Source organism: Mugil cephalus, chromosome 8, assembly GCF_022458985.1.
Source record: "Mugil cephalus isolate CIBA_MC_2020 chromosome 8, CIBA_Mcephalus_1.1, whole genome shotgun sequence".
NCBI classification, from domain to species: Eukaryota; Metazoa; Chordata; class Actinopteri; order Mugiliformes; family Mugilidae; genus Mugil; species Mugil cephalus.
The window spans coordinates 1,348,106-1,376,068 of NC_061777.1; the positions used below are offsets into that span (position 1 = coordinate 1,348,106).

Here is a 27,963-nt window from a genome sequence, read left to right on the forward strand (position 1 = left end):
ACATCATTATTTTCTGTCTTACAGGTTTGCTGATTATCTAACTATTATTAATAAACATATATTAAATAATAAAACATTTGGACGAATAGTAATTTAAACTTGGAACTTACATAGACTGGAAGTGTCTAAAGGAGAGAGAAAATAATATAAATAAATAATAATAATGATCCTAAATAATAAATAATATAAAATGGTTGAGATTAAGCAAATAAAATTAAAAAATCAGGAAATATCAGGAAATAAAATAAAAAGTAAAAGATCACGATACCATCTTAAACTAATAAACTCGCTAAACGTAATTGTCAAGAAACAAACAAAAAAAACAAAAAAACATAGGTCAGACATAATTGTTTTTATGTACATTGTACATTTTCTAAATAGGCTGATTTTATTTATTTTTCTCTCACTCAAGAATATTTATTTTGGATTTGTTTTTATCTTATTTTATTCCTTTACATTCTGTTCACTTAGATTTTTATTCTGTGTATTTTATGCGAGAGACAAAGAGACGGGGTTTTCTGTTTGCCGAAACATATTGGGGAAATTAATAATAAAGACATTTTGAATCTTGTTTTTATTCATTTTCGTCGTCGTTAAACTTGGTCAGTGAGTCGTCTCTATATCTAATAATAATAATAAAAATAATAATGATAATATATGAATAAACTCACAATACAAAATGTATAAATAAATATTATATGAATGCACAAATTAATAAACATGTAATTGTCAATTTTATTAATTCCCAATTTTCCGGAGGCGTTAAACCGGTCGGAGTGAGCCCTCGTCTCGTTCCGCTCCTCTCTGGCTCCCATGGCCCCGGTCCAGTCACATGACAGAGCTGGAAAAACCTCCTGACTCCCCGCTCCTCCTCCTCCACCTCCTCCTCCTCCTCCTCTCCTCCTGTCAGTCGACTTGTTTCGTCGCTTGTCAGTGGCCGTGCGCGACGCGAACATGGCGGACACAGCCAGCGACCCTCCGCCGGAGCGCACCGACTTCCATGAGGTGGAGGACGGGAAGGACCTGTTCCCAGAGCCGGCGGACGCGCAGGAGGTAAGGGGAAGGAGGAGGAGGAGGAGGAGGTGGTGGTGATGATGAAGAAGGAGGGAGGCCGAAGGGGAGCTTTGCAGGCAGGGCGTGATGCCCCCAGCTGACAACAGATGGAAACTTAGAGGAGGGGCAGCAAACGAAGAAAAGACCCTTAAATCGGTCGTTTTGTGAATGAGGTTTGGTGCGTGCAAAGATGCCTTTTGTTGTGCTCGCCGCTGGAGGTAAAACAGCTGTTTAAATGGTTAATGTTGTTGTGTGTACACAAACCCGACGGTGGCCTTCGAGGCGACGGCTACAGGAGCCGAGGAGGGTCAATCTGCGCCGAGGAGAAAGGAGAAAGAAAAGGCGCAGAATAGGTGTGTTTGCTCCTCGTGGTCAGGTGACAGTCACACAGGTGTGGACGGTGCGTTCAGGGCCTATCGGGAAAAACGGGAAAACCAGTCCTGAAGGCAGGTTAGAGTAGAGCAGGTTAAAGTTGTCTTTGTGGTTTAAGTTATGAAAGATGAACAATAACACACTTAATTTAATTCACGGGCCTGAGCACCAGTTATAATATCATTAATAATGCAAAAAAGACACAACTTTGAAAAGAATAAAAACAACAGACGTTAATAATAAGAAGAACATGAGATTAATCCTTTATTCTTTTTCTTATTTATTAAAATGAGAAAACATAATAATAATAGAATAAAAAGTGTTGGGTCGCTGGGTCAAACTCGTATCATTCTATGAATAATGACGACTCCAGACTTTTTCCATCTGTTTTAGTGCAAAGAAAATCAGGAGAATGTTGATATTTAATAGCATATTCATAGTGGCCTCGTGTCCGTCTGCCTTTTTATTCCTGGGTCTCAGTGCAGGATTCTGTCACTTCTCTGAGTAAAACACAGGATTAATTAGTGATAACACTAATATTTTCATTTAAAGTTACCTCGTCTTCTGCTGTGTGAATTCATGCTAGTGGACCATATGTTTGACGCCTGTGCAGTAAATCACAACGTAGCATCTCAGACTCCTGTTAAAGTGAAGATGTTTTAGGTTTTAAACTTATACAGGAAGTTTTATTTCACAGACAAAACCCGCGACTGATTAATTATCTCGTTCTGATCTCAGTTAAACTCAAGTAGAGGTGAAGTTTTGCAGGATTCTTCTCTGTCCCGCGTCACCTGAATGCAGCATGATGTGTTTTTTTTTTAATAATTAGAAGATAACTCCTGCCTTCTCATCTTGAATCATTTCCTGAGTTGATTCTAGTTCAGATGAGTTTCTTGTTCGTCTCCTCTTCTGTTGAGTCTTTAATGAGCCTCAGACTCTGATTCTGATTCTGAGGATCCTCCGACTCTCGTTTCACTTGAATCCTGCAAATTAGCTTCAAATAAAAGAAAACAAACATCTGTGGCTGAAAAGTAAAAAAAAAAAAACCAAAGCCTCCAATTATCAGAAACCTGGATTCCTCTGAACCTCCTGACACCGAGGAGCTGGTTGAGATATCAGGAGCGTCCTGGTGGTTCCTAAAGTGGGGTCGGGGGCCCTTTAATGGGCCGCCTGATACGTGTGAAGGGTCCTGAGATGATTATTATTTTTATTTGACATAATAAAACAGAAAGTTTCTCTGTCTCATGAGAAGAAACCGACTCGTGGTCTTTGCACAGATTTAATCCAGAAACTTTCTTCCTCTGGGTTGAAGTTGTGTTGTAACTCGGAGACTCACACACTCACACATAGAGGGAGGAGGGAGGGGGAGGAGGACGGGGGAGGAGGGGGGAGGAGAGGGGAGGCCTGTGTGCGTTTCTGTTGTGTCAGCGTTCTGGCTTTCATTCCTGGTGATGACTCTCTTCCTCGAGTGTCACAACAGCCTCGGACCAATAAACCGACGCTGAACTCTTTAAGGTGGACTGAGGGCCGGTGGTGCGTTTAATGACCTTTTACTGCCTCAGTCCTGCAGAAAATCCTCACGCTTTAGATTCACCTGGATCTACTTCACGTTTCCTGGTGGCTTCATCCTGTTTTCACATTCCCTATTTTCAAACAGCTACTTCCTGCAGAGTTTTCTCTTTGCTGAATGAACCTGAATGAATCTAGAAACTAGTTAGTTTGCAGTCGTAGTTTTGTCGATTAGATTTAAGGTTTTAAACATTAAAATAGTTCTAGATAACTGGTTATTTAGTGAACTTACTTTTTGCAGGTGCTTTTACTTTGAAACCAGGGAGGAGAGTTGTTTCCTTCGTGTCTTTGTGTAACGGCTAAAACTCATCAGTCAGTACGTTTACATGCACGTAAAAAACAAAAAAACAAACCGTTGACATAATCCAACTTTAACTGGACAACTTCAGTGCATGTAAACACGTTGGTACGACTAAAATCAGAGTTCTCCTCATCCCGTTCAGACGGACAGATAATGAGATTAAAAATCGATTTTCTCTGTCACGTCTGCGCCTTAATCAGAGTTTAACTAGACAACACATGTGGACATGCTCCACGAAAACATCCAAGAAGCCGATCACAGAAGAAGAAGAAGAAGGTTGAGCGGCAGCGCCATCTATCTGCACCAGAAGTAGCGCACACGTACGTACGAGATTAAAAAGCTGAACGGCTCCAGTATTAACCCAGTGAAAACACACATACCGCCCCCTAGTGTGGAGGAGGAGGACGACATGTTCCCGTCAGTTTTTCACTGGAACAAGGACTTTATTCAGAAAGTTAAATTTAGAGCAAAGCTCCATTAAGATGTGGATGTAAATGTACAGAGACTCTCACCTAGAAAAGTTATCACGTTTTATAATCGTGATTTTAAAAGAAATTAAAAAGAAAACGTGCACAACTGAGAGAGCTGATAACTGAGACCGACACCACGAAGGAGGAAATGGAGGCAGCTGCTTCACCAGTGATTTTTTAAACCTTTTTTTAAGCAGGAAATGATCCCACTGAGATTCAGAATCTGTTTCACAAGGTGCACAACAGGTCAACACGAAGTAAACAGTAAGAAAAACAACAACACATCAGCACCTATTGATCTCCAGCTGTGTTCATTGAGAGGACATGATGTCCCTTCAGGATCCTCCATCAGGACTTTAAGGGACGGTCGGGACGTTATCGGCCTGTGGAGCCGATACTAGACCTTCTGGAGGAGACTGGGAATCAAAAGAGTAAATAAATGAGGAGGATGGACTTAATGTTCCAGCCACCGCCCTCGTTTACGCTGCAGTGATGATGAAAACCAGAGTCAGACATAAATAAATAATTATTATAAAGAGAGGAAACATTTGCACGTATAAAATGTCACCACAGTCAAGTATCGATAGAAAAGTTTCCTGTATCAGATTTATTCTTCACACTGAAGCAGAAACTTGTGTCACTATAGTAGAAACCACAGAGTTTCTATGTAAGAACCTCAAGAAGAAGAACACAGGATTAATCCTTTATCCTCTTTTATTTATTCAAATGTGAAAACATATAATAATGATAATAATAATATGTCAGATCAGGGTCAAATTCAGCCAATAACACAATAGAATAATAAACTATAAACGACAACAACTACACACTTTTAGTGCAAAGACGAACAAAGAATTCAGGAGAATATCATTAATAATGTTGGAATTTAATAGAAACAATAAAGTAAAAACAGTAAAATCCTGATAATTTATAAACTGAAACTCGTTCAGTAACTTTTCCATTTTGTTTTATAAGAGAAACATTCAGAGCATTAAAATAATATTAAAATATTTATATATATGTATTTTTTTTAATACCTCCTCCTCCTGGTTCGTGGATCTAAGTCATTAAGAACCAGATTCTCCAAAAGGTCCTGCTTCCTCTTCTATTCTTCTCCTCCTCCAGGAGGAAACAGGAGGAGGTTTTTCTTCTTCTACTCTCAGTAGTTTGGTTTGTTGAAGGTTTTTTTTTTTTTAGACTCTCGCTGTGTTTCCTCTGACCTCCTCTCTGCTCCTGCTGAGTAAGGAAGGAGGAAGCTCCTCGTTATCATTTCCTCCTCATCCTCTTGGTTTCTGTCCTCTCAGCTAAAAAATCTCTCCATCTTTCTCCACTCGTCCTTCCCCCTTCCTCCTCCTCCTCCTCCTCCTCCTCCTCCTCCTCCTCCTCCTCCTGTTTCCTGGACTCCAGCTGTGATCAGGCCTCTCGGGAGGTTTCACCTCCACGTTGAATCAGATCATTTTCTCCTCATTCTTTTCCTTTCTCCTCTACTACTCCTCATCTTCCTTTTCTCTCCTGTGCTCCTCCTCCTTCTCTTACTTATTATTTCTCCTCCTTCTTCTAGTTCTGCCCCTTTTTCATCTCCTCATCCTCACTCTTCGTCTTCTCTGTCTCCTCCTCCTCCTTTTCTATCTCTTCTTTCTTAACCTCCTCTTAAATGTCACCTCCTTTACGCAGCAGCTGACTTGTTGTAAACTAGAAGCTGCTCGTGTAATAAAAACTCCTCCGGCCATAAAGAAATAAAGTTACGACTCTCGGCTCATGTGACTCTGTGACTGTTGATGCATCCGGCTACGGAGGCTGGAAACAGAAAATAGAAAAATAAGCGGAGTTAGCATCACAAACGCTAAATGGAGCCAGTGCATCAGTTTGTGTCCATCTAGTGGTCGGCTGGTGCTACTACAGACATCAAACACTGTGCTGCTATTTTTAACAACGATGTGTTGTAAAACAGTGATGTGAAGATTTAATAGACCCCTTCACAGTTTATAAACAGTGTGACGTATTTTGAGGGGCGGGGCTTAGCTGGAGGCAAAACACCCTTAACACTGTAGCCTGTAAACACTGGTTAGCATATTTCAACAGACTGTTTTGGTAAGAATGGACGAGGAATTTATTAACACACTCACTCCCAGAGACCATGAGTGTTATTTATTTATTTATTTATTTATTTATTTTTTTAGTTTTATTTTGACGGGACTGCCCAACATTTACATGTCGCTAACATAGCTTTTGTGTAGCCTACACAAAAGAAAAACTGAAGCATATAAATGGTTAGACAGAACCACTGTGGAGGGTAATGAAGCAAATACAACTTCTGCTTGGACAACGTTCAGTTAGCTAGCATTTAGCATTAGCATTAACATGTAACAGGAATCCCCCCCAACAATGATCAACTAGTCTAACCCTTAACGTTATCCAGGCTGAAAGTGATGATGTAATACGTCAGGAGTCAGTTTGTCCTATTGTTTTAAAGTAGAGGCAACAAAAAAAGCCAATTCAACCAACTTTTTCAGCATCTGAAACAAAACCATCTGGAACAGTTTTACCAGCTGTAAAAAGAAAATCCTGAGAGTCAACACTCACTGAGGCATTTGGTCAACAAAGTAAATACAAAAGAAGCAGCACAGACAGTTCACTACATTATAAACGTCCTACATGAACTTTGACAGAATTCGACCTGGAACAAACTACATGTAAAGATAAAAGAACGTCCAACTTTGGTTCTTTTAAAGTTCTAACTTTGGATCCAACTCAACCAAACGTCGTAATGTTTCTACACTGTTCTGAGTTAGTGTTTTGTGTTGTGATCGGCCCTTGTAGGAGTCTCAGGTTAATGTATTAAGGAGGAATATTGTTGGTGGATAATGAACTGGTCTGGAGCGTTGGTGTGAGTCACTCGTTACTTTGCTGCTGATGGATCATTTTTTAGCGTTTAGTTGGAATCAGGAAGTTCTTCTTCTTGATCAGGATGACGACACAAATGCTGCTTCCTGTCTGTAACGTGTCCGGTCTGCGGAGCTTCACTCCAGATGTGATGAAGCTCTGAAGCTGGGACACATACAGATGTTCACGTAGACTCTGGCTCCGCCTCCTTTAGGGATCAGAGGAGAACCTCAGACCTGCTGGAGGTGGTAACCATGGTAACCTGAGGAGGACATGGAGCTTCTTCTTCTTCTTCTTCTTCTCCTCTGGTTCCTTCTGTTCATCTCCCTCCTCTTTGTCTATCTTACTTCTTCTTCTCCTTCTTTTTCTTTTCGTCATCCTCCCTCATTCTCTTCTTCTCCTCCTTCTTCACCAGCTCATTTTCCAGCTCCTCCTCCAACCTCCTCTTCTTCATCTATCACTTCTTCTTCTCCTGTCTTCCTCCTTCTTCTTCTTCTGTTCTATTTCCAGTAGCTCTGATCCTCTTCTCCAGTGACGGATGTTCTGATGTGAACTCGTGGATCTGATCTCATAGTTTTGTCAAATATGAAGTGAAGAATTTAAACCTTTGTTCATCACAGACTCATTGAATGAAACTCACGTGTCTCTTGTCTCTTGTCTCTTGTCTCATTGTCTCATTGTCTCGTTTGTCTCGTGTGGACAGTCCCAGCCGGCCAGTCTACCAGCCGAGGACATCAGCACCAACTCCAACGGACCCAAACAAGACTCTCTGTTTGATGAGGACCCTGAGGATCTGTTCGCTGGTATGAAATAAATATTTAATAAATAATAAATATGAGACTAAAGGGGATTTTCATTTATTTTAATTTATAATAGTTTAATTTGAAGTTGAAAATCTGAACAAATAGTTATTTTTTTAAATCATTATTAGTGGTTGTTGTCCTCCCAGGCTGTAGGGGGCGCTGTACGTCTCTTTAACCTGCTGACTTTGTGTTTCTGTCTGGTGTCTCCAGAGGCGACAGAGGAGGTTTCGTTGGACAGTCCAGAGAGAGACGTCCTGCTGTCCGACGGCCCCTCCCCCGCCATCACCCCCATAACTCCTCCCACCTCCGTCATCACCCCTCGCATTGGCCACGCCCACGACGACATGTTCACACACTCCTCATTCGACGAGGTGACGATCCAGTTTATTTATTATTATTATCTAGTTTATTGTTCTCGTCTTTTTGTTCCTTTTCTTCATCCTCTTCTTCCTCCTTCTTCTTCTTCTTGTTTCTTGTCTTCCTTTGCTTCTTCTTCTTCCTCCTCCTCTTGTTTCTCTTTATTCTTCTTCACGTTATTCCTTCTTATATTTGTGTTTCGTGGCTCAGACTGAGCTGAGGAAGGATTTTAGACTCTGAGCTGAGTTTTATGAGACATTTTAAAGTCGTTCTCGTCTTTTTCACTGTGACATGTGATTTTATGTCTTTATTTTATGTCTTTACTGTCTGACGTCCAACCGATGCCGAAGAATTTAAAACGGGTTAAATAATTAATTAAAGCTCCACATGGTTGGGTTGATGCTACAAACTGAATCGTGTCTGAGCGTAGGTGTGACTGGACGTTCAACTTTAAAGCCGGTGTTGGTGTTAAAGTCCTTTTACTTGATTATAAAACCTTATATAACTTTCATTTTATGCTCCAATCAGATTCTCCGCTCACTTTTACTTCCTGGTGTTGGTTCAAACCTCATCTTCAAACCACATGAGGCACTTTTATGAAGATATTTCAGATTTTATTTAGTTTTTTTATTTTAATATCCTACAACATTAATAATAAGAAGAATATATTAGAGGTAAATGTGTGTGTGTGTGTGTGTGTGTATATATGCTGGTTTTAATACTGATCACATCATGTTTTAGTTTTAAACACATATTTTTTTATTATCAACTCAGAATTTGCAAAGTAACTGAAGCTACAGTCAGAAAGTGTAAAATGTCACAGATGTAAAAAGGAAAAGTAGCAGAGACGTAACTTTTAGACTTTTATTTTAACGTGATGCTTATTTTATTTTCAGTTGCCACCGAATATAACGATTTAATTTATTAATAAAACATACAAACATAAAGACACATATTCAAAACAGACAAAGAAAAAATTAAATAAATTAATTAAATAAAAATATACAATAGTGTGGCAGACTCCTCAATATTAAACCGCTTTTATACAATATTTTCTTTCTTTATTTAACAAGGAGGAAGGACAATAATAATAATAATAATAATGTAAATTAATTCATTCTTCCCAAAACATTAAAATTGCAGTCACAAAACATTACAGTTATAATTCATACAATTCAACGTATCCAGCCACAAATCTACATTTCTTTCAATACAAATGAACATGAATCCAACATATTTTAGTAAAGGAATAAGGGATAGTTTAATATTAAATGCTTATTATTAAATAAATAAATACATATTATTGAGATCATTGATCCAGGGGAGCATCAATAATTCCTCAGGATCTATAGTCTCGAATAAAATCAGTTCTTTATCATCAGTTAGAATTTACAAAGTAAAGTGAAGCTGTCAGAAAGTGTAAAACGTCCTCTGACCTGCGGCAGAGACGTAGCGATGGACAGAAAACTAAAAGACAGGGTTTGTTTATCCACATGAAACTCAGAAGGGGCTGGAGCTGGAGCTGGGGGGTCATTTCTGAATCACCTGACGTCCTCAGGTAAAACGGTTCCTGTGCAAACACACAGAGACTCCAGGAAAAAGTGGCCTCAAGCTTTTTCTATGTAAAGAGTGAAATATTCTCCTGGTTCAGGGCGTAAACACGTCTTCAAAAGTCTGACGTCCATAAACAAACACGTCTCTTTTCATATGTTATAAAGTCTTAAATGTCCTGTGAACATCTGGTGAAGCTGATGTTTTCCTCCCGTTCTCTGCAGATTGAGGAGGAAGAAGGCGGCGACTCCTTCGACATCCACATAAACGTGTCCGACCCTGAGAAAGTTGGTGAGTAAACGTGATTTAACTTCCCCCGTAAATCCAGGAGTTTTCTCCGAAGACCTGGACGAATCTAAATGATCTGCAGCTTTTCTGCAGAAGAGCTTCAGTCGAGGGTTTTAAAGTGATTAAAGGTCAAAGAGAAGACGGTTAATGAAAGAACGTAAACACAGAAAACCAGTTTCACCGGTTCAACCGATCTATTCAAACAATGAGTTGAGTTTTACAGTTTTAAGTGTGAATCCTGCTGAATTCATGTCGTGTGTGTGTGTGTGTGTGTGTGTGTGTGTGTGTGTGTGTGTGTGTGTGTGTGTGTGTGTGTGTGTTTTCCAGGTGACGGCATGAACGCGTACATGGCCTATAAAGTGACGACTAAGGTGAGTCTGTCTGTCAGAGATTTAAATTCATCATTTCAGCCCAAATAAAACTTTCCCACCTTTTAAAACCAAGTCACACAGTTTATTTAATGTCTGCATCTACAATAAGATCATGAGTTTTTCTTTATTAGTTACCGTAATGACACCAAATCCAATATTAGCATCATTACGGTAATTTAATCATTGAGCAACAATTGGCAGCAGCCTGTGTAGTTCCTATTAGGAATGTGTGATAACTTGTCATATATGAAATAGAGTCAGAAACAATCTCCTCCTCTTGCTAATGTACAAGTTAATGTAGCTGTTAGCTCACCTGTGGCTAACGGCTAACGAGGCTCCTCATCAGGAGGAGGATGTGGAACAAACTTATGAACCCTTATGAAATAGAAAGATCATCTGAGGTGTTTCTGAGTCTGAGTTCTTTTGCATTATTGTTATAATTATTGTAGCTTGGAGGCTAGGAAGCTAGGAAGCGCTACTATTAGATATGAGGCTAAGAAACTAGCAAGAGCTACTATTTGCTTGGAGACTAGGAAGGTAGGAGAAGCTACTATTAGCAAGAAGCTAGGAAGTGCTACTATTAGATATGAGGCTAAGAAACTAGCAAGAGCTACTATTTGCTTGGAGACTAGGAAGGTACGAGAAGCTACTATTAGCAAGAAGCTAGGAAGTGCTACTGTTAGCTACGAGACTAAGAAACTAAGAAGAGCTGCCATTAGCTTGAAGGCTAGGAAGAGCTGCTGTTAGCTATGAAGTTAGAAAGAAGCCCTTCCTAGGAAACTAGCAAGAGCTACTATTAGCTATGAGGCTAAGAAACTAGCAAGAGCTACTATTAGCTTGGAGGCTAGGAAGGTAGGAGAAGCTACTAATAGCTATGAGACTAAGAAACTAAGAAGAGCTGCTGTTAGCTCCGAAGCTATGAAGAATTCCGAATTCTGTTGCATTATTGTTTGTCTTTCCAAATCTAACAGTAGCATGTTAGCATCAGACTGAATTCAGGCTACATCACAAACTTAAGGAGAAACTTCTAAGAAGTTATTCTGCTGTTTAGTCTCAGTCGTGCACAGGCTACAGGTTATTATTTAGGTTTTTCTGTCAGAATGGAGAGCATTGAACGCACCAACTCATGGGATGGATAAATTAACGATGTCTTATGTCTTTCTCTGCGTCTCCCCTCCAGACGTCCCTGTCCCTGTTTAAAATGAAGGACTTCTCAGTAAAAAGGCGTTTCAGTGACTTTCTGGGGCTGCACAGTAAACTGGCCTCCAAGTACCTGCACATAGGCTACATCGTCCCCCCCGCCCCGGAGAAAAGCCTTGTGGGTAAGGAAAGCCACCAACACGCCTCCTGGACTCCACACAACAGGATTATTTAAAAAAAAAAATGTCTAAGTTGACTCAATTTCCAGAAGCTGAGATCACTTATAGTCTAGAGGTGGTTACTGCGGTGACCCTAGTTCTGTGAGGTTAACCCATCCACCACTACGTGAAGCACAGATCCTGTTATTTGTTACATTTTTAGTAATTAATAGTGTGGTTAAATGATTAAAATGCACAAATGCTGCAGTAGTCCTGATTATTTCAATATTTCACTGTGGAAGGTTGATTTCTGGGCTAATGAGCGTCCGTTCCTCGGCAGGGATGACCAAGGTGAAGGTGGGGAAGGAGGACCAGTCGTCCAACGAGTTTGTGGAGAAGAGGAGGTCGGCGCTGGAGAGGTACGACAAGAAGAAAACTCAATAAAACACGGCCGGAGGTTGATTCTATCTTTAGAGAAACCTCCTTCCTGTCAGAACGTCGCGGCTTTCACTTCACGAATAATCCAGACAACGTGAAGTTGTGGTTTTGTCCTGTGGTTGTGCAGCTGTGATCGGTTTCACATGCACCTGGTGGTGTTCTAAATGTGACACTAGGAAGAGCTACTATTAGCCTGAAGGCGAGGAAGAGCTGCTGTTAGCTTGGAGGCTAGGGAGAGCTGCGATTAGCTACGTGGCTGAGAAACTCGGAAGAGCTACCATTAGCTTGGAGGCTAGAAATCTTTGAAGAGATACTATTAGCTATCAGGCTAAAAACTAGGAAGAGCTACCATTAGCTTGGAGGCTAGGAGTCTATGAAGAGCCACTGTTTGCTTGGAGGCTAGGAAGCTATGAAGAGATACTATTAGCTATCAGGCTAAAAACTAGGAAGAGCTACCATTAGTTTGGAGGCTGGGAAGAGCTGCTATTAGCTGTGAGGCTAAAATATGAGGAAGAGCTACCATTAGTTACTCTTAGTAGCTAAGAAGCTAGGGAGAGCTACTATTAGCTTGGAGGCTAGGGAGCTAGGAAGAAGCTCTTCCTGGGAAGCTAAGAAGAGCTAATATTAGCTTGAAGGCTAAGAAGCTAGGAAGAGCTGCTATTAGCTATAAGGCTAAGAAGCTAGAAAGTGCTACTATTAGCTAATCTTAGTAGCTAGGAAGCTAGAAAGACCTAGTGATAGCTGACAGCTTTTGTCTTACATTTTAAGCGCCGCTGTTAGCCGCACCTGGTGGCTAACAAGAAGCTAAGGTGACACACACCGTGTGTGTGTGTGTGTGTGTGTGTGTGTGTGTGTGTGTGTGTGTGGTGAAGACCGTCCTGCTCAGAGCTTTACAGGCCGAAAGGTTAAACCACAAATATTAGATACATCATTATCACAACACTCGTCATCTCGTGCCTGCGTTGAATACTGAGGAGGTGAGGAGGCGGCGAGGAGGCGGCGAGGAGGCGGGGCTGACATTCTGCTGCCCTTTTCCTGATGGCGTTTGATTGACAGGAAGGTCAGCCAGTGACAGCTGAGCTACAGAACTCCACACTGATGGACACACGGAGTTAATGAGAACACATATTTACACGGGTGGACGTTTTCAGCGTCCGTGACAAACACGTGGATTTGACTTCACCCTCATTTCTACGCCAGCGTTCAGACGCCAGCGTTCAGACGAGGTTTTTACGACGTACGCTCGTCCCGTTCGTTTTAACGTTTTAACGTGAGGTCTCAGGAGAAACTTGTCCAGGAAAATATGATTCAGATTCAACCCAGAGCAGCTGAGTGTAAATATAAACCAACATTTAAAGCAACGAACATGTTATGTTTATGATGATGTTGGATGTTGGAGCTTCCTTCCTTCCTTCCTTCCTTCCTTCCTTCCTTCCTTCCTTCCTTCCTTCCTTCCCATTAACTCTTCTTATTGGTCCCAGTTGTTCTCTTAGAGTCAGTCTCATTGACATGACTCAGTCTTGAGCTGTGATGTGTTGACGTTGAACATATCTCAGGTTGTTTCTGTCGTGTTTTGTAACAGAATCTCTAGTTGTGATGAAATGTGAACATTTTAGTGACGTACGTCTTCTTGTTTGCACTAAAACAAACTGAAACATTCTGAGATGACATTATTTTCAGGTTCTGTAGTGTTACTGGTCCGACCCCGTGGACATTAAACTGGACTAAAATGAGTTTAGAGGTTCCTCTGGGTTCCCTTGGGTTCCTCTGGGTTCCCCAGGGTTCCTCTGGGTTCCCTTGGGTTCCTCTGGGTTTCCCTGGGTTCCTCTGGGTTCCCCCGGGTTCCTCTGGGTTCCCCTGGATTCCTCTGGGTTCCCCCGGGTTCCTCTGGGTTCCCCGGGGTTCCTCTGGGTTCCCCCTGGGTTCCTCCGGGTTCCCCTGGGTTCCTCGGGTTCCTCAGGGTTCCCCTGGGTTCCTCTGGGTTCCCTTGGGTTCCCCTGGGTTCCCCTGGATTCCTCTGGGTTCCCTTGGGTTCCTCTGGGTTCCCTTGGGTTCCTCTGGGTTCCCCCGGGTTCCTCTGGGTTCCCCTGGGTTCCTCTGGGTTCCCCTGCGTTCCCCTGGGTTCCTGGTCCGACCCCGTGGACATCAAACTGGAATAAAATGAGTTTAGAGGTTCCTCTGGGTTCCTCAGGGTTCCCTTGGGTTCCCCTGGGTTCCTCTGGGTTCCCTTAGGTTCCCCTGGGTTCCTCTGGGTTCCCCGGGTTCCTCTCAGGCTGTTAATGGAGTGATCTTTGTCCGACTGTGGATTATTTGTGGCTTCTTAACTCTTCTCTGATGGTTTAGATGATCAGCTCTTCTCCAGGTTGCTCTGACTGTAGCAGCCTGGTTCTTGTTGGACTGAGTTGTGGTTCTGAAGGAACCCGGTCGTGTTAATGAGGAATGAATGGATGTGTTCCTGTGTGTTCCAGGTATCTGATGAGAACGGTGAAGCATCCCATCCTGCTGAAGGATCCTGACGTGCTGCAGTTCCTGGAGAGCTCTGAGGTAAATGAGAGCGTTTTGATCGGTGTGAGTTATCGAGCTCGTCGTTCGTTATCGTCTCATCTGTGAGCGACTCGTTTCCCTGCAGCTGCTTCTCAACGCGCTTCCTCTTTAGTTGCCGCTTCGCTCTGCTCCCTAGTTATTTAGAAACTGTTCCAACGCTTCAGCGCTTCACTGCAGAAAATCAACAAACCTGTGAACCGCGTTGCTGCTCCGTCGCTTCTATTTCTGGACTTTCACTTTCACCTCAACTACAAAAACAGTGGAGAAGTCGCAGCTGCACGTTTTCGCTTTTAGGAGATTTCTGATTGTGTCATGTGAGGAGAAAATATAATAGATATATAGATTAAAATATTTAATTGTGATTAATCGCATAATTTCAAAAGTTAATCTAAATTTAATGCACTTTAATTATTTCCAGAAGGACTGTTCTTATTCTTATTATCTTAACTTCATAACTTGATTAACAGTAAATGAAGATCATTTATCTCTTTATGTTCGTTTATTTCTTCACTGCCCTCTGCAGGGTAAATTATTTTCTACCACCTCACTTCAGATTCTGCTTGATTTCTGCCTCTTTTCACTCAACAATTAAGAGTTATACATTAAAGTTTGGACAGATCCATTCACAGGAAAAACCCTCCTCCTCCTTCATCTTCTTCTTCTTCTTTCTTTGGGATGTTTGGCAGTTTTGACGCGATTGGGAGGCTACATCTTTCCAGTTAAGAGCTGCTATTAGTTTGTTTCTGATGACTTTCTTCTTTTTCTTCTTCTGGGTTTTTTTTCTGTAGGGCGTGTTACTGCCTTCAGATTCTGTTCGCCTTCCACAGCCTTTACTGCCGCTTTGATCAATCCCTGATTTCCCAAACTTTTAGAACTTTTTCAGTTCTATGACATGGAGGGACGTCTAAAGAGGCTTAAATAGGAAATAGGAAACTTGCAGTGACCTCCAGGTCTGAGCGATGAAGCCCATGTGGAAGTGCAGAAAACTGCAGTTCATAGAGTGGCCACTAGAGGCTCCAAGAGAGCAAGTCCCCATAGACCCCCATGATAAAAAAGCCCAACTTCACAGCATTAGTAACATTCACATTCAGCCTATTTAGGACACACCCAAAGTAAACTGAACGCTGTTCATGAACATGTTGGAGCTCATTCATGGTCTTCATCTCTTTTGAAAAACAAGACTCTGGAGTTTCTATCACAGAAGTCAGAATCAGTCTAAGTGGTTTTGTTCTGGAGGAATCAAAGTTGACACACAGTTAAAAATAAGAAGTTGTTCAGAGGAAACTGAGGAGAAATCAAAACCAAAACTGTGTTTATTTTACCCTCTTTTCTAAGTTTAAAACCTAGGAGTTTCCAAACCTCACAAATGAAGCCTGAAGAGGGCGGAGCCCGCTGTCGCCATGTTGGATGAGCTTTACTCCGCCCACATTTGGATACTCCTGGACATGGGCATTGTGTGGGGGCGGAGCTAAAGCAGCCTGGGCATTGAGACATGCCCACCCTAATCTCTGCTACCTGTTAGCTCAGACTAACACCTGTCACTCTACGTCCTTAATTATGCAGAATTTTAAACCTTCTATTGAGACTAAAACCTATTTTTGAACCAGGCTGTAATGTTTAAAAACATGTTTAAAAATGCTGTAAAGTTGTTCTGTTTAACATGAGGGTCTATGGGGATTTACTGCATTTTGGAGCCTCTAGTGGCCACTACATGAACTTTTTTTTTTTGCACTTCATCGCTCAGACCTGGAGGTTGACACCTGGTAAAAACCACTAAAAATAGGTTTTAAAAAAACAAACAAACAAAAACTGTTTTAAACACATTCACAGAAAGAAACCAAGTTGAAAACCTTCTGTTTTTTTCTTCTTCTTCTTCTTCTTCTTCTGGGATGTTTGCTACAGAGCGAATCACTGCCCTCTGCAGGATAAAAATATTTACTACAACCTCACTTCACATTCTGTTTGTTTAAGAATTATGACTTATGTAAAGTTTGGACGGGTGTTTGGAGCCAAGGTTAAAGATGTTGGTTTACAACATGTCGACACATTCACAGAAAGAAATCAAGCTCAAAACTTCCTCCTTCTTCAGGGACGACAGAGGCAATGCATCTTTTTTTTGTTTCTCATTAGTTTCTGATTGCTTCCTTCTTCTTTTGGGATTTTCTCCTCTGCGTATTACTGCCCTCTGCAGGGCAAAAACACTTACTACAACCTTTGCTTCAGGTTGGGGGACGTCAGAGTGAAGATGATTAATATCAGAACGAGATATTTCCCTCTTTGTAGAGAGGACGAATCCTAATGATGCAAAAACAAACAGAAAAGGTAAAAAACTCGTTTTCCGTCCAAGCGGCCGAGCGTCCCGACAAGGTCAGACCGTAAAGGTGGAGGTTTAAGCGCCCGGGGGGCGTTTTTATTTGTCCACTCCGACTTAAAAACCTGGGGAACATTCGGTCTCCGCCTCCTCCTGACGCCGCGAAACAGAATAAATGGCTCCGTGTCACCGCTTTAACAGATGAATCGCTCGGACGCTTGACCGAGCGTGTCGGAGCGTCCGGCCGGCTTAATGAAACACAACCAGGAGGAGGAGGAGGAGGAGGAGGAGGAGGAGGAGGCCTCCGCCCGTTCACCGGGGGGCCCCGGGGACCAGCCTCCGTCCCCTGGCTGCTACCGCTCCTGGTAAATGAGATTGGAGAGGAGGAGGAGGAGGAGGAGGAGGAGGAGGTAACCGTCACAGGAAAACCTCGGTACAGAAAAGTAAACTTTCCCCAAAATGAAGAAAAATGAGGCAATTTTCATTTGTTTGGGGGCGTTTCCAGAGCGACGGCGTCGGCTCACGAAGTCTCAGGGTTTTGTTTCTGCTCAGGTTCCTCATTAAAGTGGACGAATTAAATGTGAACGGAACCAGAACGTGAGACAAATACCAACAGATCTGAGACCAGAGAGAGGAGGGGAAGAAAGAAAGTGAAAGGAGGTAAAGACAAAAAAGGAAGCAGTAGAGAACGGAAGAAAGGAAGAAAGGAAGGAAGGAAGGAAGAAAGATGTAGGGAAAGAATGAAAAACCATGAGAAGACGGAGTAGAAAGAAACTGAAGGAGGTGAATTGAGAGAAAGATGAATGATGACCCCCTCTCCCCCTCTCTTCCCCTCCATCCCTCTCTCCGTTGCCTAGTTACCGCGGGCCGTCAGCACCCAGGCTCTGAGCAGCGCTGGACTCCTGAGGATGGTCAACAAGGCGGCCGACGCCGTCAACAAGATGACGATCAAGATGAACGAGTCCGACGCCGTGAGTGGACGAGGAGGGAGGGAGCGAGGGAGGGAGGAAAGGAGGGAGGAAAGAAAAGAGGGAGGGAGGGGTTAAGATGAAGGGAGTTAATTCTCATCAACACGTGTGTTTGGGAAGAATTTAATTGAAACCTGTTGTCATGTGACGAGGTGATTGGAAAATTAATTTGTTGCCATGGCAACTACGTACACGGAGTAAGTTTGTCTCTATGGTAACAACCCATTAAAATGTTTCCTGTAGTTAAGTAATAATTAATTAAACAGGTGGAGAAGGAAAAGGGGACGAAAGAAGGAAATGTGGGGGGAGGACAAGGAATGAAGGAGAGAATCGGGGGAGGGCGGGTAATGAGGGGGGAGGACGGGTGAGGACTGTGTCTGAAGGACTGTGTCTCTGTGTCAGTGGTTCGAGGAGAAGCAGCAACACTTTGAGAATCTGGACGTTCAGCTGAGGAAACTTCACATGAGTGTGGAGTCTCTGGTCTGTCACAGGAAAGGTAGGACGCACACCTTCACAATAAAAGCACCCATAGAGGCTCTGAACTAGAACTGAAACATTAGGCCGTACCTTTCAAAATAAAAGCACCCATAGAGGCTCTGAACTAGAACAGAAACATTAGGCCGTACCTTTCAAAATAAAAGCACCCATAGAGGCTCTGAACTAGAACAGAAACATTAGGCCGTACCTTTCAAAATAAAAGCACCCATAGAGGCTCTGAACTAGAACTGAAACGTTAGGCCGTACCTTTCACAATAAAAGCACCCATAGAGACTGAAACATTAGGCCGTTAACTGAGGAAAAGAAGGGACGGAGGAAAGAAAGAAAGGAACAAGACATTAAACAACTCCTCTTCTTCTTGTCTCCTCCTCCCCTGGTCTCTCCTGGTCTCTCTTCGTCTCCCCTGGTCTCCCCCTGTCTCCCCCTGTCTCTCCTGGTCTCTCCTGGTCCCCCCTGGTTTCTCCTGGTCCCCCCTGGTCTCTCCTGGTCTCTCCTGGTCTCTCCTGGTCTCTCCTGGTCTCCCCTGGTCTCCCCTGGTCTCTCCTGGTCCCCCCTGGTTTCTCCTGGTCTCTCCTGGTCCCTACCTGGTCTCCCCTGGTCCCCCCTGGTCTCTCCTGGTCCCTACCTGGTCTCTCCTGGTCTCTCCTGGTCTCCCCTGGTCTCTCCTGGTCTCTCCTGGTCTCTCCTGGTCCCTACCTGGTCTCCCCTGGTCTCCCCTGGTCTCCCCTGGTCTCTCCTGGTCTCTCCTGGTCTCCCCTGGTCTCTCCTGGTCCCCCCTGGTTTCTCCTGGTCTCTCCTGGTCCCTACCTGGTCTCCCCTGGTCCCCCCTGGTCTCTCCTGGTCCCTACCTGGTCTCCCCTGGTCTCCCCTGGTCTCCCCTGGTCCCCCCTGGTTTCTCCTGGTCCCTCCTGGTCCCTCCTGGTCCCCCCTGGTCCCCCCTGGTTTCTCCTGGTCCCCCCTGGTCTCCCCTGGTCTCTCCCTGGTCCCCCCTGGTCTCTCCTTGTCCCCCCTGGTCTCTCCTGGTCCCCCCTGGTCCCCCCTGGTCTCCCCTGGTCCCCCCGGTTTCTCCAGAGCTCTCCGTCAACACGGCCCAGTTCGCCAAGTCGACGGCCATGTTGGGGAACAGCGAGGACCACACGGCTCTGTCCCGGGCCTTGTCCCAGTTAGCGGAGGTGGAGGAGAAGATGGACCAGCTCCACCAGGACCAGGCCAACGCGGACTTCCACCTCTTCTCTGAGCTGCTGGGGGACTACGTCCGCCTCATCACCGCCGTCAAGGTAGCTTCAGCAGTTAGCATTTAGCCATTAACCTTTAGTATTTAACCTTTAGCCTTTAGCCTTTAGCATTTAGCATTTAATCTTTAAGTTTTTAGCCTTTAGCTTTTAACTATTAGCCTTTAATCTTTATCCTTTAACCTTTGGCCTTTCAAATTTGCAGTATAATTTTAGTGTTATATATATTACATTTTTAGTATTAATGTTTATAATATTTTATAGCCTTCTGAAAAATCATTAAATTAAAATAACCAAAGGAAATAACTTCTACTATCAATAATTTATTCTAATAAAATTTAATTGATACATTTATTATTTAACTTTTTTTATGTTTATGTTTATGTGGAATTTGCCTTTTAAATATTTAAAAGTGTCAAAATAATTTTTCATTATTCATATAAATTATTATTTATGTATTTTTATATATATTTATTCTAATTATTTTTGCATATGACCTGATGCTGTTGATCTAAGATCAGATAATATATTAATAATTAAATTAACCTGAGTTAATTGTTTGTTTGAAACTCTTTGTGCATGTGTGTGTGTGTCTGTGTGTGTGTGTGTGCGTGTGTGTGTGTGTGTGTGCGGTGTGTGTGTGTGTGTGTGTGTGTGTGTGTGTGTGTGCGTGTGCGTGCGTGTGCGTGCGTGCGTGTGTGTGCGTGCGTGTGTGTGTGTGTGTGTGTGTGTGTGTGTGGTGTGTGTGGGGTGTGTGTGTGGTGTGCTGTGTGTGTGTGTGTGTGTGTTCAGGGTGTGTTTGATCATCGGATGAAGACGTGGCAGAAGTGGCAGGACAGTCAGATGCTTCTGCAGAAGAAACGAGAAGCAGAAGCCAAACTTCAGTTCACCAACAAACCGGACAAGCTGCAACAGGCCAAGGACGAGATCAAGGAGGTAAGAGGGACGGAGACACAGAGGGACAGAGACACAAAGGGGACGGAGACACAAAGGGGACGGAGACACAGAGGGACGGAGACGCAGAGGGACGATGTCTTGTTTCTGCTGCCCCCTAGTGACAGAAACAGCTACGACGCCCTCATCAGTTACACTAGTTACTGACTAAAGCCTGAGACTCGTCTGTAAATATGGACTAAACACGTCTCCACTTCCTCTCTTTGGCCAAATTGACGCTATTTTCCCAGAGATGTGGGCGGGGCCATTTAGTGAGTTTGGTTCAATGCCCCGCCCACATTTCCCTCCAGGCTCACGATGCCCCGCCCCCCACACTTCCTCCAGATTCATTGGTTTTCATTGAATTAATCGTACACTTTGCTCCACCTCCACCACTAACAAGGAAGTGTTGGTTTACACATTGCACCGTGGTAACACCCCCCCCCCCCCCCCCCCACCCCCCACTCCAGTTGTCCAGTTGTGTAAAACAAACACACCTTCACAGTCCAGTCATGTGTAAAAAGTTGAGCTCAGGACGACAAACCAGAGCAGAAAAGTATTTTATTAGCGCGTCTGTTGAAGCCGTCACCGCACAAATTCAGCCTCGGCTCCGTCTGTCAGGATTCGCTCTGTCTCAGCGGGGGGGTCGGCAGCTGTCAGACGTGGGCTTTTAGGAGGAGGACGGGGGAGTTTTTTTTTTTTTTTTTTTTAGGGGTGGGGGGAGGAGGGGGAGGAGGGGGAGGAGGGGGAGGCTGTCAGAAGCTTCAGACCAGGACAGATCGCAGTAGAGTTACAACCAGGATTTATTTGGAGCCGACGAGCGTTTCTTTTCTCCTTATTTATTTATTTATTTGTTTCGCTGCCTGTCAGGAGTCGAGGTTTTGGTTCACGCCTCGATAGAAGCAACAGAAACACAGAGAGTTTTACTTCACCTCCTCCTCCTCCTCCTCCTCCTCCTCCTGCTCCGACTTGTTAAAGATGAATATGAACGGGAAATTCAAGGTGATTCAAGATGATTTAAGACGTTAAACATCTTACAGAATTAAAAAAACAAAAAACAAATACATTTAAATGTTATTTACACAATAAAATATTAAAATATATATAATAATACTTAAGATCTTTTCAGTTTTAAAGAGTAACGTCTCCTCCCCAGGTTAGATATTAAATCCTATGATTCTTTATGTTCATGCTCACGTCGTCCTTGGTTCCAGACGACTGAGGCGTCTCCTCCATCTTCTCCCTCTAGTTCCTCAGACTTTTTAAATCCTCAAGCTGATCTGGATCGTGTGAAACCAGGTTTCTAAGGAGGAAGCAGGAACAATTTGATGTGAGGATTTTATGGGCCGTGAACTTTGTGGAAATTCAAGTTTGGTTTTAGACTCTAACATAAGATTTTCAGTCCTTTGATCTGTGAAAAGAAGAAAAGGAGAAACCAGTGGTTATTAGATTCATTTAAAAGGAGGAGAAGAAGAAGTTTCCATCAGAGGTCACCATGGACCACTGTTACCATGGAGACCACTTCCTGGACCAGTTTTTTAGTTTTTAATCCGTTGCGCTTTTTTTAAAAAAATCTTGCTAATAGAAAGAAAATCAAGTCTAATTATAATTTTGTCTTTTTTTACAGAATAGAAGAAAGTTTTTTCTGTATGTTTTTAGTTTAAAAATAAAAATTATTACAAAAATTGCAGTTATTTTTACTGTTTAGTTTCTGGTTTTAAAACCAAACTTGAAGTTACCAAAAAAAAAAATGAAATCAATTAATAAAATCAAATTTTCAACATCCGTTGGGACATTTTTCACATCTTAACAGAACAATTTGCATAATTTTATAAAAAAACTTTTTTTTTTAACTTAAATATCTTTTTATAGAAGGATTCAGACTGAACCTTTAGGTCAGAGGATGAGGAGGGAACCGACCTTCACTCTGCTTTATCCCATGTTGTCTCATGCTCTTTTGTGTTTGCGTTGCTCTCAGGTGAATTTTTCTATAGTTTTATTTCCATCAACGTGACGTCACCATTAAGCCAAGAAACCAGAGTCTGGTTCTATGTCTCTGTGACTCTGTAAATAAACCAGGAGTGTGTTTAATTGGCTTCATTCTGCTCTAAATGATGTTTCCTCATTTTTAAGCGACGCCGCCCCCTGTGGGAACCAAACCGCTACAACAGTCAGACTCTCACTGCTGCTTTTTCCAAAAACGTTCATTTTGCATCATTTTTAAATTTGCATCAATTTCCTTCATTAAAAGATGCATCACGTTTGTTTGTTTTTTTTACCCAGACTGTGCTGATAAAGTCCTATTTTATGACATATTTTATCATTTAATCGTGTATTGGAGTCATGAAAGTTCCTAGTTCTGTCCAGATCCATGGGAACTTCCCTGGTGGAGTTTGAAGTTCTTTCTAAACTAATATTTAAGTTGTGTAACTGCAGATTTAACTTCTTTTATAGGTAAAAACAAACCTGAAGGAACTTTTACTTTTTTGAAATGTTCTTCTCTGGGGTTTTAACCTTTGAAGGAACCTTTTGGTTCCTTGGAAAGTTCCTGGACATCAGTTCCCAGTTTTAACAGTTTAAACATTTGGTCGTTGCCCAAATTTGGTTTAATCTCCAGAAGAACTTTTAGAACCTTTTAGAACCTAGTGAAGATTTCTAGAAAAGGAATCAGGAGAAGAGTTGCACTTTTTATTCAAACCCAAATATAAGAAAGAATGAACAGCTGTTTTCCTCATGCTAAGCTAGGCTAACGTCCAGCCTTTAGCTAACTCATTTCCATTGTTTAATGTAAAAGACGTGTTGATTGTAGATGGAAACATGGAGTTTTATTTACCTTAATATTTATTCAAACATCTCCAGCTGCTTCTCTATCCTCAGCGTTTGGTTTCTGAAGGAAGGATTTTCTTTCCCTTCACTGGTTTTGTTTCTCCTCAGTCTTTGCTCATGTCTCTGGATCTTCCTCTTATGATTTTTGGAAGCTCTGAATGTTTTTGTTTTTCCAGCCTCTTTAAACTTTTGTTGCATTTTCCCTGCCATGCCTTCCCGCTACCAGGAGATTGAGGAGGTAGGACCTGGCCTGTGTTTCCGTACGTCTCGTCTCCAGCTCTGTGTCCAAACCCGCCTCATTCCCACCTTTCATGTTTGTCATCGTTGTCGGGTTTTCATCCCGCTCTCATGTGCTTGTTTGGTTCTTTTGATGTTGTGTTGCCTTTATCGCTGCCAAACTGTCCAGAGTTACATGAACTAGTTTGTCGCTGTTGATTAATTCTTCTTACGTTTAAATCTGTTGATACATTCCTGAGATAAAATATGTCTGCGCGAACAATTTGAACCTGAAGATTAAACTCAAATAAAAGACAAACTCTTTCATGTGACGACGTAGTTTGTGCAAACCATTGATTCCCAACACCAGTGGAAACTTTTAATTTGGATTAAAAGATAAACTTTTACAACTGAGTGCAAAAAAGTAAATACTCATGAATTAATGGTTAAAAAATACAAAAGACTTTTGCATAAATGGTTATTTTAAATTAATCAGACTGTATTTGTAAAGTCTGAACCCCCCCCACACACACACACACACACAGACACACACACAGACAAACATCTGTACAATCTGTGAATCAGTACAAATGAGAACATTCATTCATCAAATCAGGAACAAGAACTGTGGAGTTTTCCTGTGGTTCCACACATCAGAACCATGACATAAACATTTATGCAACAATTAACCACCAAATTAATACATTTCAGTTACAATTAAACCAAAATAACGTACAATCCATAAACATTGTGCCTCTGAGAATTATCATTATATAATGATTGTTTGCGTTTTAGCTTTTTAAAGCTAAGTTTAATTCTGCGCTTTATAGACGACAGTAGATTTAAGTAGTTCTGTTCTCAGCTTCAGTAGAACCTGAACCTGAACCTGAACCTGAACCTTCACGTTATGAACATCTCGGATATATTTTACTAGGTCTCTCGTCAATTAAAAGTTTCCGTAGAAAAGTGAGAGTACGGGAAATGTTATCGTAGGAGAGGAACCACCAGAGGCCAACGAGAGCAGGTAAAACGAGTCAATAAATAAAAACTCCAAAGGAAAAAAACAATCTGACTTAAAAATGATCACAACGCTAAAAGGCAAACAAGAGGAAGAAGTGGTAAATTAATAACACAATAAAAATACCAACTACTAAACCAGTAAAAGAGGTTGAATGTTTAAGGAGTCGATAAATAAAGTCGCATTTGAATAGTTAGCTAAAATAACACCTAGCTAAAAGTCATGTTTGAACGGTTAGCTAAAATAACACCTAGCTAAGAGTCATGTTTAAATAGTTAGCTAAAATAACACCTAGCTAAAAGTCATGTTTTAAACAGTTAGCTAAAATAACACCTAGCTAAAGGTCGTGTTTGAACGGTTAGCTAAAATAACACCTAGCTAAAAGTCGTGTTTGAACAGTTAGCTATAAGTAATTTACAGTTTACTTAAAGTAATAAATATGGAAACATTGTGGAGAAACTTAAAAATTAACAAATAGCCTAAAAGTCACGAGTTAAACAAGTTAACAGCTAAAAACGATAAAGTGTCACTTTCATTCTCCGTGTGGAATGAATCTGACTGTAAACGTTGGGAATCATGGATCTGGATCTGACTGATGACTTGCATGTACATGACTTATAATAAATAATGTAGCGCGTAGCTTTGCGTAGCCTTGGTGTTTTATTTTTTTATTTATTTTTTTTAACTTAATTAAATTCCACCATTAATTCAGCCCTTTAAATACACATTTAACCAGGTTGTTGTTGTAGTTTAGTCAATAACTTGATTAATCACATTCATCTAAACTACAAATATCACCACTAAACTTAAACACAGTCTTACTACCTGGATTTTAACTTTTAAAACTTAATGGATTCAGATTAACGAGATAATTTAATGAATCAGTGTTAGAGTTTAATAGAAGATTAATGCAGATACTTTTCATTTTTCAGTGTAAGTTAATGCTTCTACTTTATTTAGAAACGTTCTTCCCTGTAGAAATTATACCTGTGGACGTTAAACAGTTATTTTCCTGTAGCTAGCGTGGTTGGTGAACTGTGTGAGGTTTAATTTTATTCTGGTTTATAAAAGTCTGAATTAGAAGACGTTCCATAAAGACTGAAGCTGATTAAAGGATTGTCTCTTCCTCTGGTTTGATGTGTTGCAGCTGGAGGGGAAGGTCCAACAGGGCGAGAGAGACTTTGAGCAAATCTCCAAAACCATCCGTAAAGAAGTCAGTCGCTTCGAGGTGAGACCCCGAGACCCAGCGTCCACACACGGGGACATTCAGCAGATTCGCTTTACAGCAAATCACAGGACAAAAGGGGACGAGGGGCAAAATCTCATCGAATTTTACAAATGAAACTTGTTTATTTTTGCTTATTTTTATAATTATTTATATTATTTTATTAGTAACGAGCTGCAGCGTCGCTAATTAGCTCGTTAGCTAGCTAAATTCTTTTCTTTTCTGTTTGCTATTCTGCTTTTGCTCAGACATTAAAATTACATTAGTGACTTTTTATTATAATATACCGTGAAATAATCCCCATGTTTTATGTTTTTTTTTTGTTTGTTTTTTTAAACTATGTCCTTTTTAAAGATGATGCTCAGTTTTCATACGTCTTTGGTCCTAATAACTGATCCTAAATTAAAAATGCACAGCAAACAAAAGCTCAGTTCTCAGGAGGATAAAATTAAAATGAAATGATGTGGATGTTTCTAAGAAAAAATATTATTTCATTTGTCAACAGAAAGAGAGAGTGAAGGACTTTAAAACGACTATAATTAAATACCTGGAGTCTCTGGTTCAAACACAACAGCAGGTAAACATCATCACCACCGTGTTTCATTCGTTTAGATTAATGAATTATTTCCTGAATGTTCAAACAGTTTGTTGGATAAAATGATGAAATATAAATGATGTGTTCATTTGTGTCATATTTTAAATTTCTTTTTCTCCTGCAGATGATAAAATACTGGGAGGCCTTCTTACCCGAGGCGAAGGCCATCTCATAGAGTCGACACGGGCTCCCGTCAAACTACACTACCCACAATGCACCTGCCCCCTCCTCCTCCTCCTCCTCCTGTTGAAGATGAAGAAGAAGAAGAGACGAGAGGCAGCCAATCAGCTCAAAGTGACTTTTCTGCAGTTATAAAACAAAACCAAATTTCCATTTCCTCTTTTAGTTTTTTAGTTTTTCGTCGACGTCCCCATCGATGCAGCTCAGACGCTCTGAGTCTACGGAGTCGAACCTGGTGCGGGTCCTTTAACGCTGTGAATGGGCGACTGGTGAAGGCTTTTAATATTTAAGGTTTCTTTTAAAGGACAATCTTCTCCACATGTTCACACTTCAAGGTAAAGTTTAGTCTGAGAGGACGCGGAGGTTCGTTCCCACCAAGAAAAAAATGATAAAAATGATGATTCGTAGTGAATCACGGTTTTAAATTCAATTACCTTTAAATTTCTTTCCTTCCTTCCTTCCTTCCTTCCTTCCTTCCTCCCTCCCTTTCTTCCTTATTTCCTTCCTTCTTTAGATTTATTTCAAATCTGACTTGAATTAACATTAATAATCTTTTAACTCTTTCATGATATTTGCTTAAAACTACAATTTGCATTTTCACATTTTAATTCACAATTTTTTCTTTAAGTAAAACTCCAACATTTAAAATAGTGACTGGTTTAATAAATGTTTCTGTGCCGTTTATAAAAGCAGATGAAGGGACTTTATTTCTTCTACATGTTTTCTTGGCAGGAACGAGCTTCCACACGTTGTCTCTAAAGACTACACTACCCATGAGCATCAGGGAATCAGAGTTATCAAATTAAATACATTAATTAATTAACAGTGAATTTATCCAGAGGTTTTTAAAGTCCTTCTACTTCACTCCACTTCTTCCTGAATGCTTCCTGATTGGCTGGTTCCTGCTGCAGTGGGTTATGGGAGTCGTAGTGTCGTTTTAGGGTTGAATTATTCTGTGGAGAGTTGGTTTTGGATGCGGAGCTGTGAATCTGATTTAACGTGTCGTGTCTTGTACGTCCTTCCTCTAAAAAGCCTTTTTTTCTTTTCCGTTGCTGAATGATCGTTGAGTGAAGGCAACACAGACGTTTATTTCAAGAGAATCGTCGTAGCTTAGCGTCCTCACAGCTGATTTTTGGTTTTGTTTTGTTTTGTTTTTTTTGAATAAATGTGAAGTTAATCAGGTGTCGGAGTGAGTGAGCGTCCGTCCACAGACTGACCTGCAGTTACAAACCTTCAAACGTTTCCTTTAAAGCACATTCAACCTTCAGAGTAAAATCCAACATCACATCTGAATCACACGATATTTTACTTGATTAAACCTAAAAAATTAGAACTGGAATCATTTAACACTGTGGTGATTGCTACCTTTATCTTTTTTCTATTTTATTCCATGTTGGATATTTGGGGGGGATTTTGTTTTTTTTGCTGATGATGAAATGCTTTATCTGAGTTTTTTTTTTTTTATCTTTTGTTTTGATGTGACATTCCAGCAGCAGACGTTTTAATTACAATAAAGGAATCTATCTGACCTGAGGCTTAATTAGTTTTTAATTTGTTCAGACGTCACATTAACTTATTTAAAACAGGTAAGTTCATAATATTTGTCATATAAACATTTGGAGTTAAAGTCATTTTTTCCCATATTTCTAACTATATTAATACA

General features: G+C 41.3%; 1 protein-coding gene across 2 annotated transcripts; it reads left to right on the plus strand.

Moving 5' to 3' along the window:
* The first annotated feature begins 888 nt into the window (after positions 1–888).
* Positions 889–27,828, plus strand: snx2 (sorting nexin 2). Of its 2 annotated transcripts, XM_047592930.1 has the most exons (16): positions 889–1,053; positions 7,352–7,451; positions 7,662–7,822; positions 9,584–9,650; positions 9,975–10,018; positions 11,199–11,340; positions 11,657–11,735; positions 14,223–14,298; positions 17,467–17,580; positions 17,980–18,073; positions 19,147–19,352; positions 20,100–20,243; positions 23,293–23,304; positions 25,448–25,528; positions 26,031–26,102; positions 26,245–27,828. In XM_047592930.1, the coding sequence occupies exons 1-16, from the start codon at positions 955–957 to the stop codon at positions 26,293–26,295; spliced, it is 1,542 nt and encodes a 513-aa protein (XP_047448886.1). In that variant the 5' UTR covers positions 889–954; the 3' UTR covers positions 26,296–27,828. The 2 variants fall into 2 exon arrangements, with proteins under 2 accessions (XP_047448886.1, XP_047448887.1); XM_047592931.1 differs by lacking the exon at positions 23,293–23,304.
* The last annotated feature ends 135 nt before the right edge of the window (positions 27,829–27,963 follow it).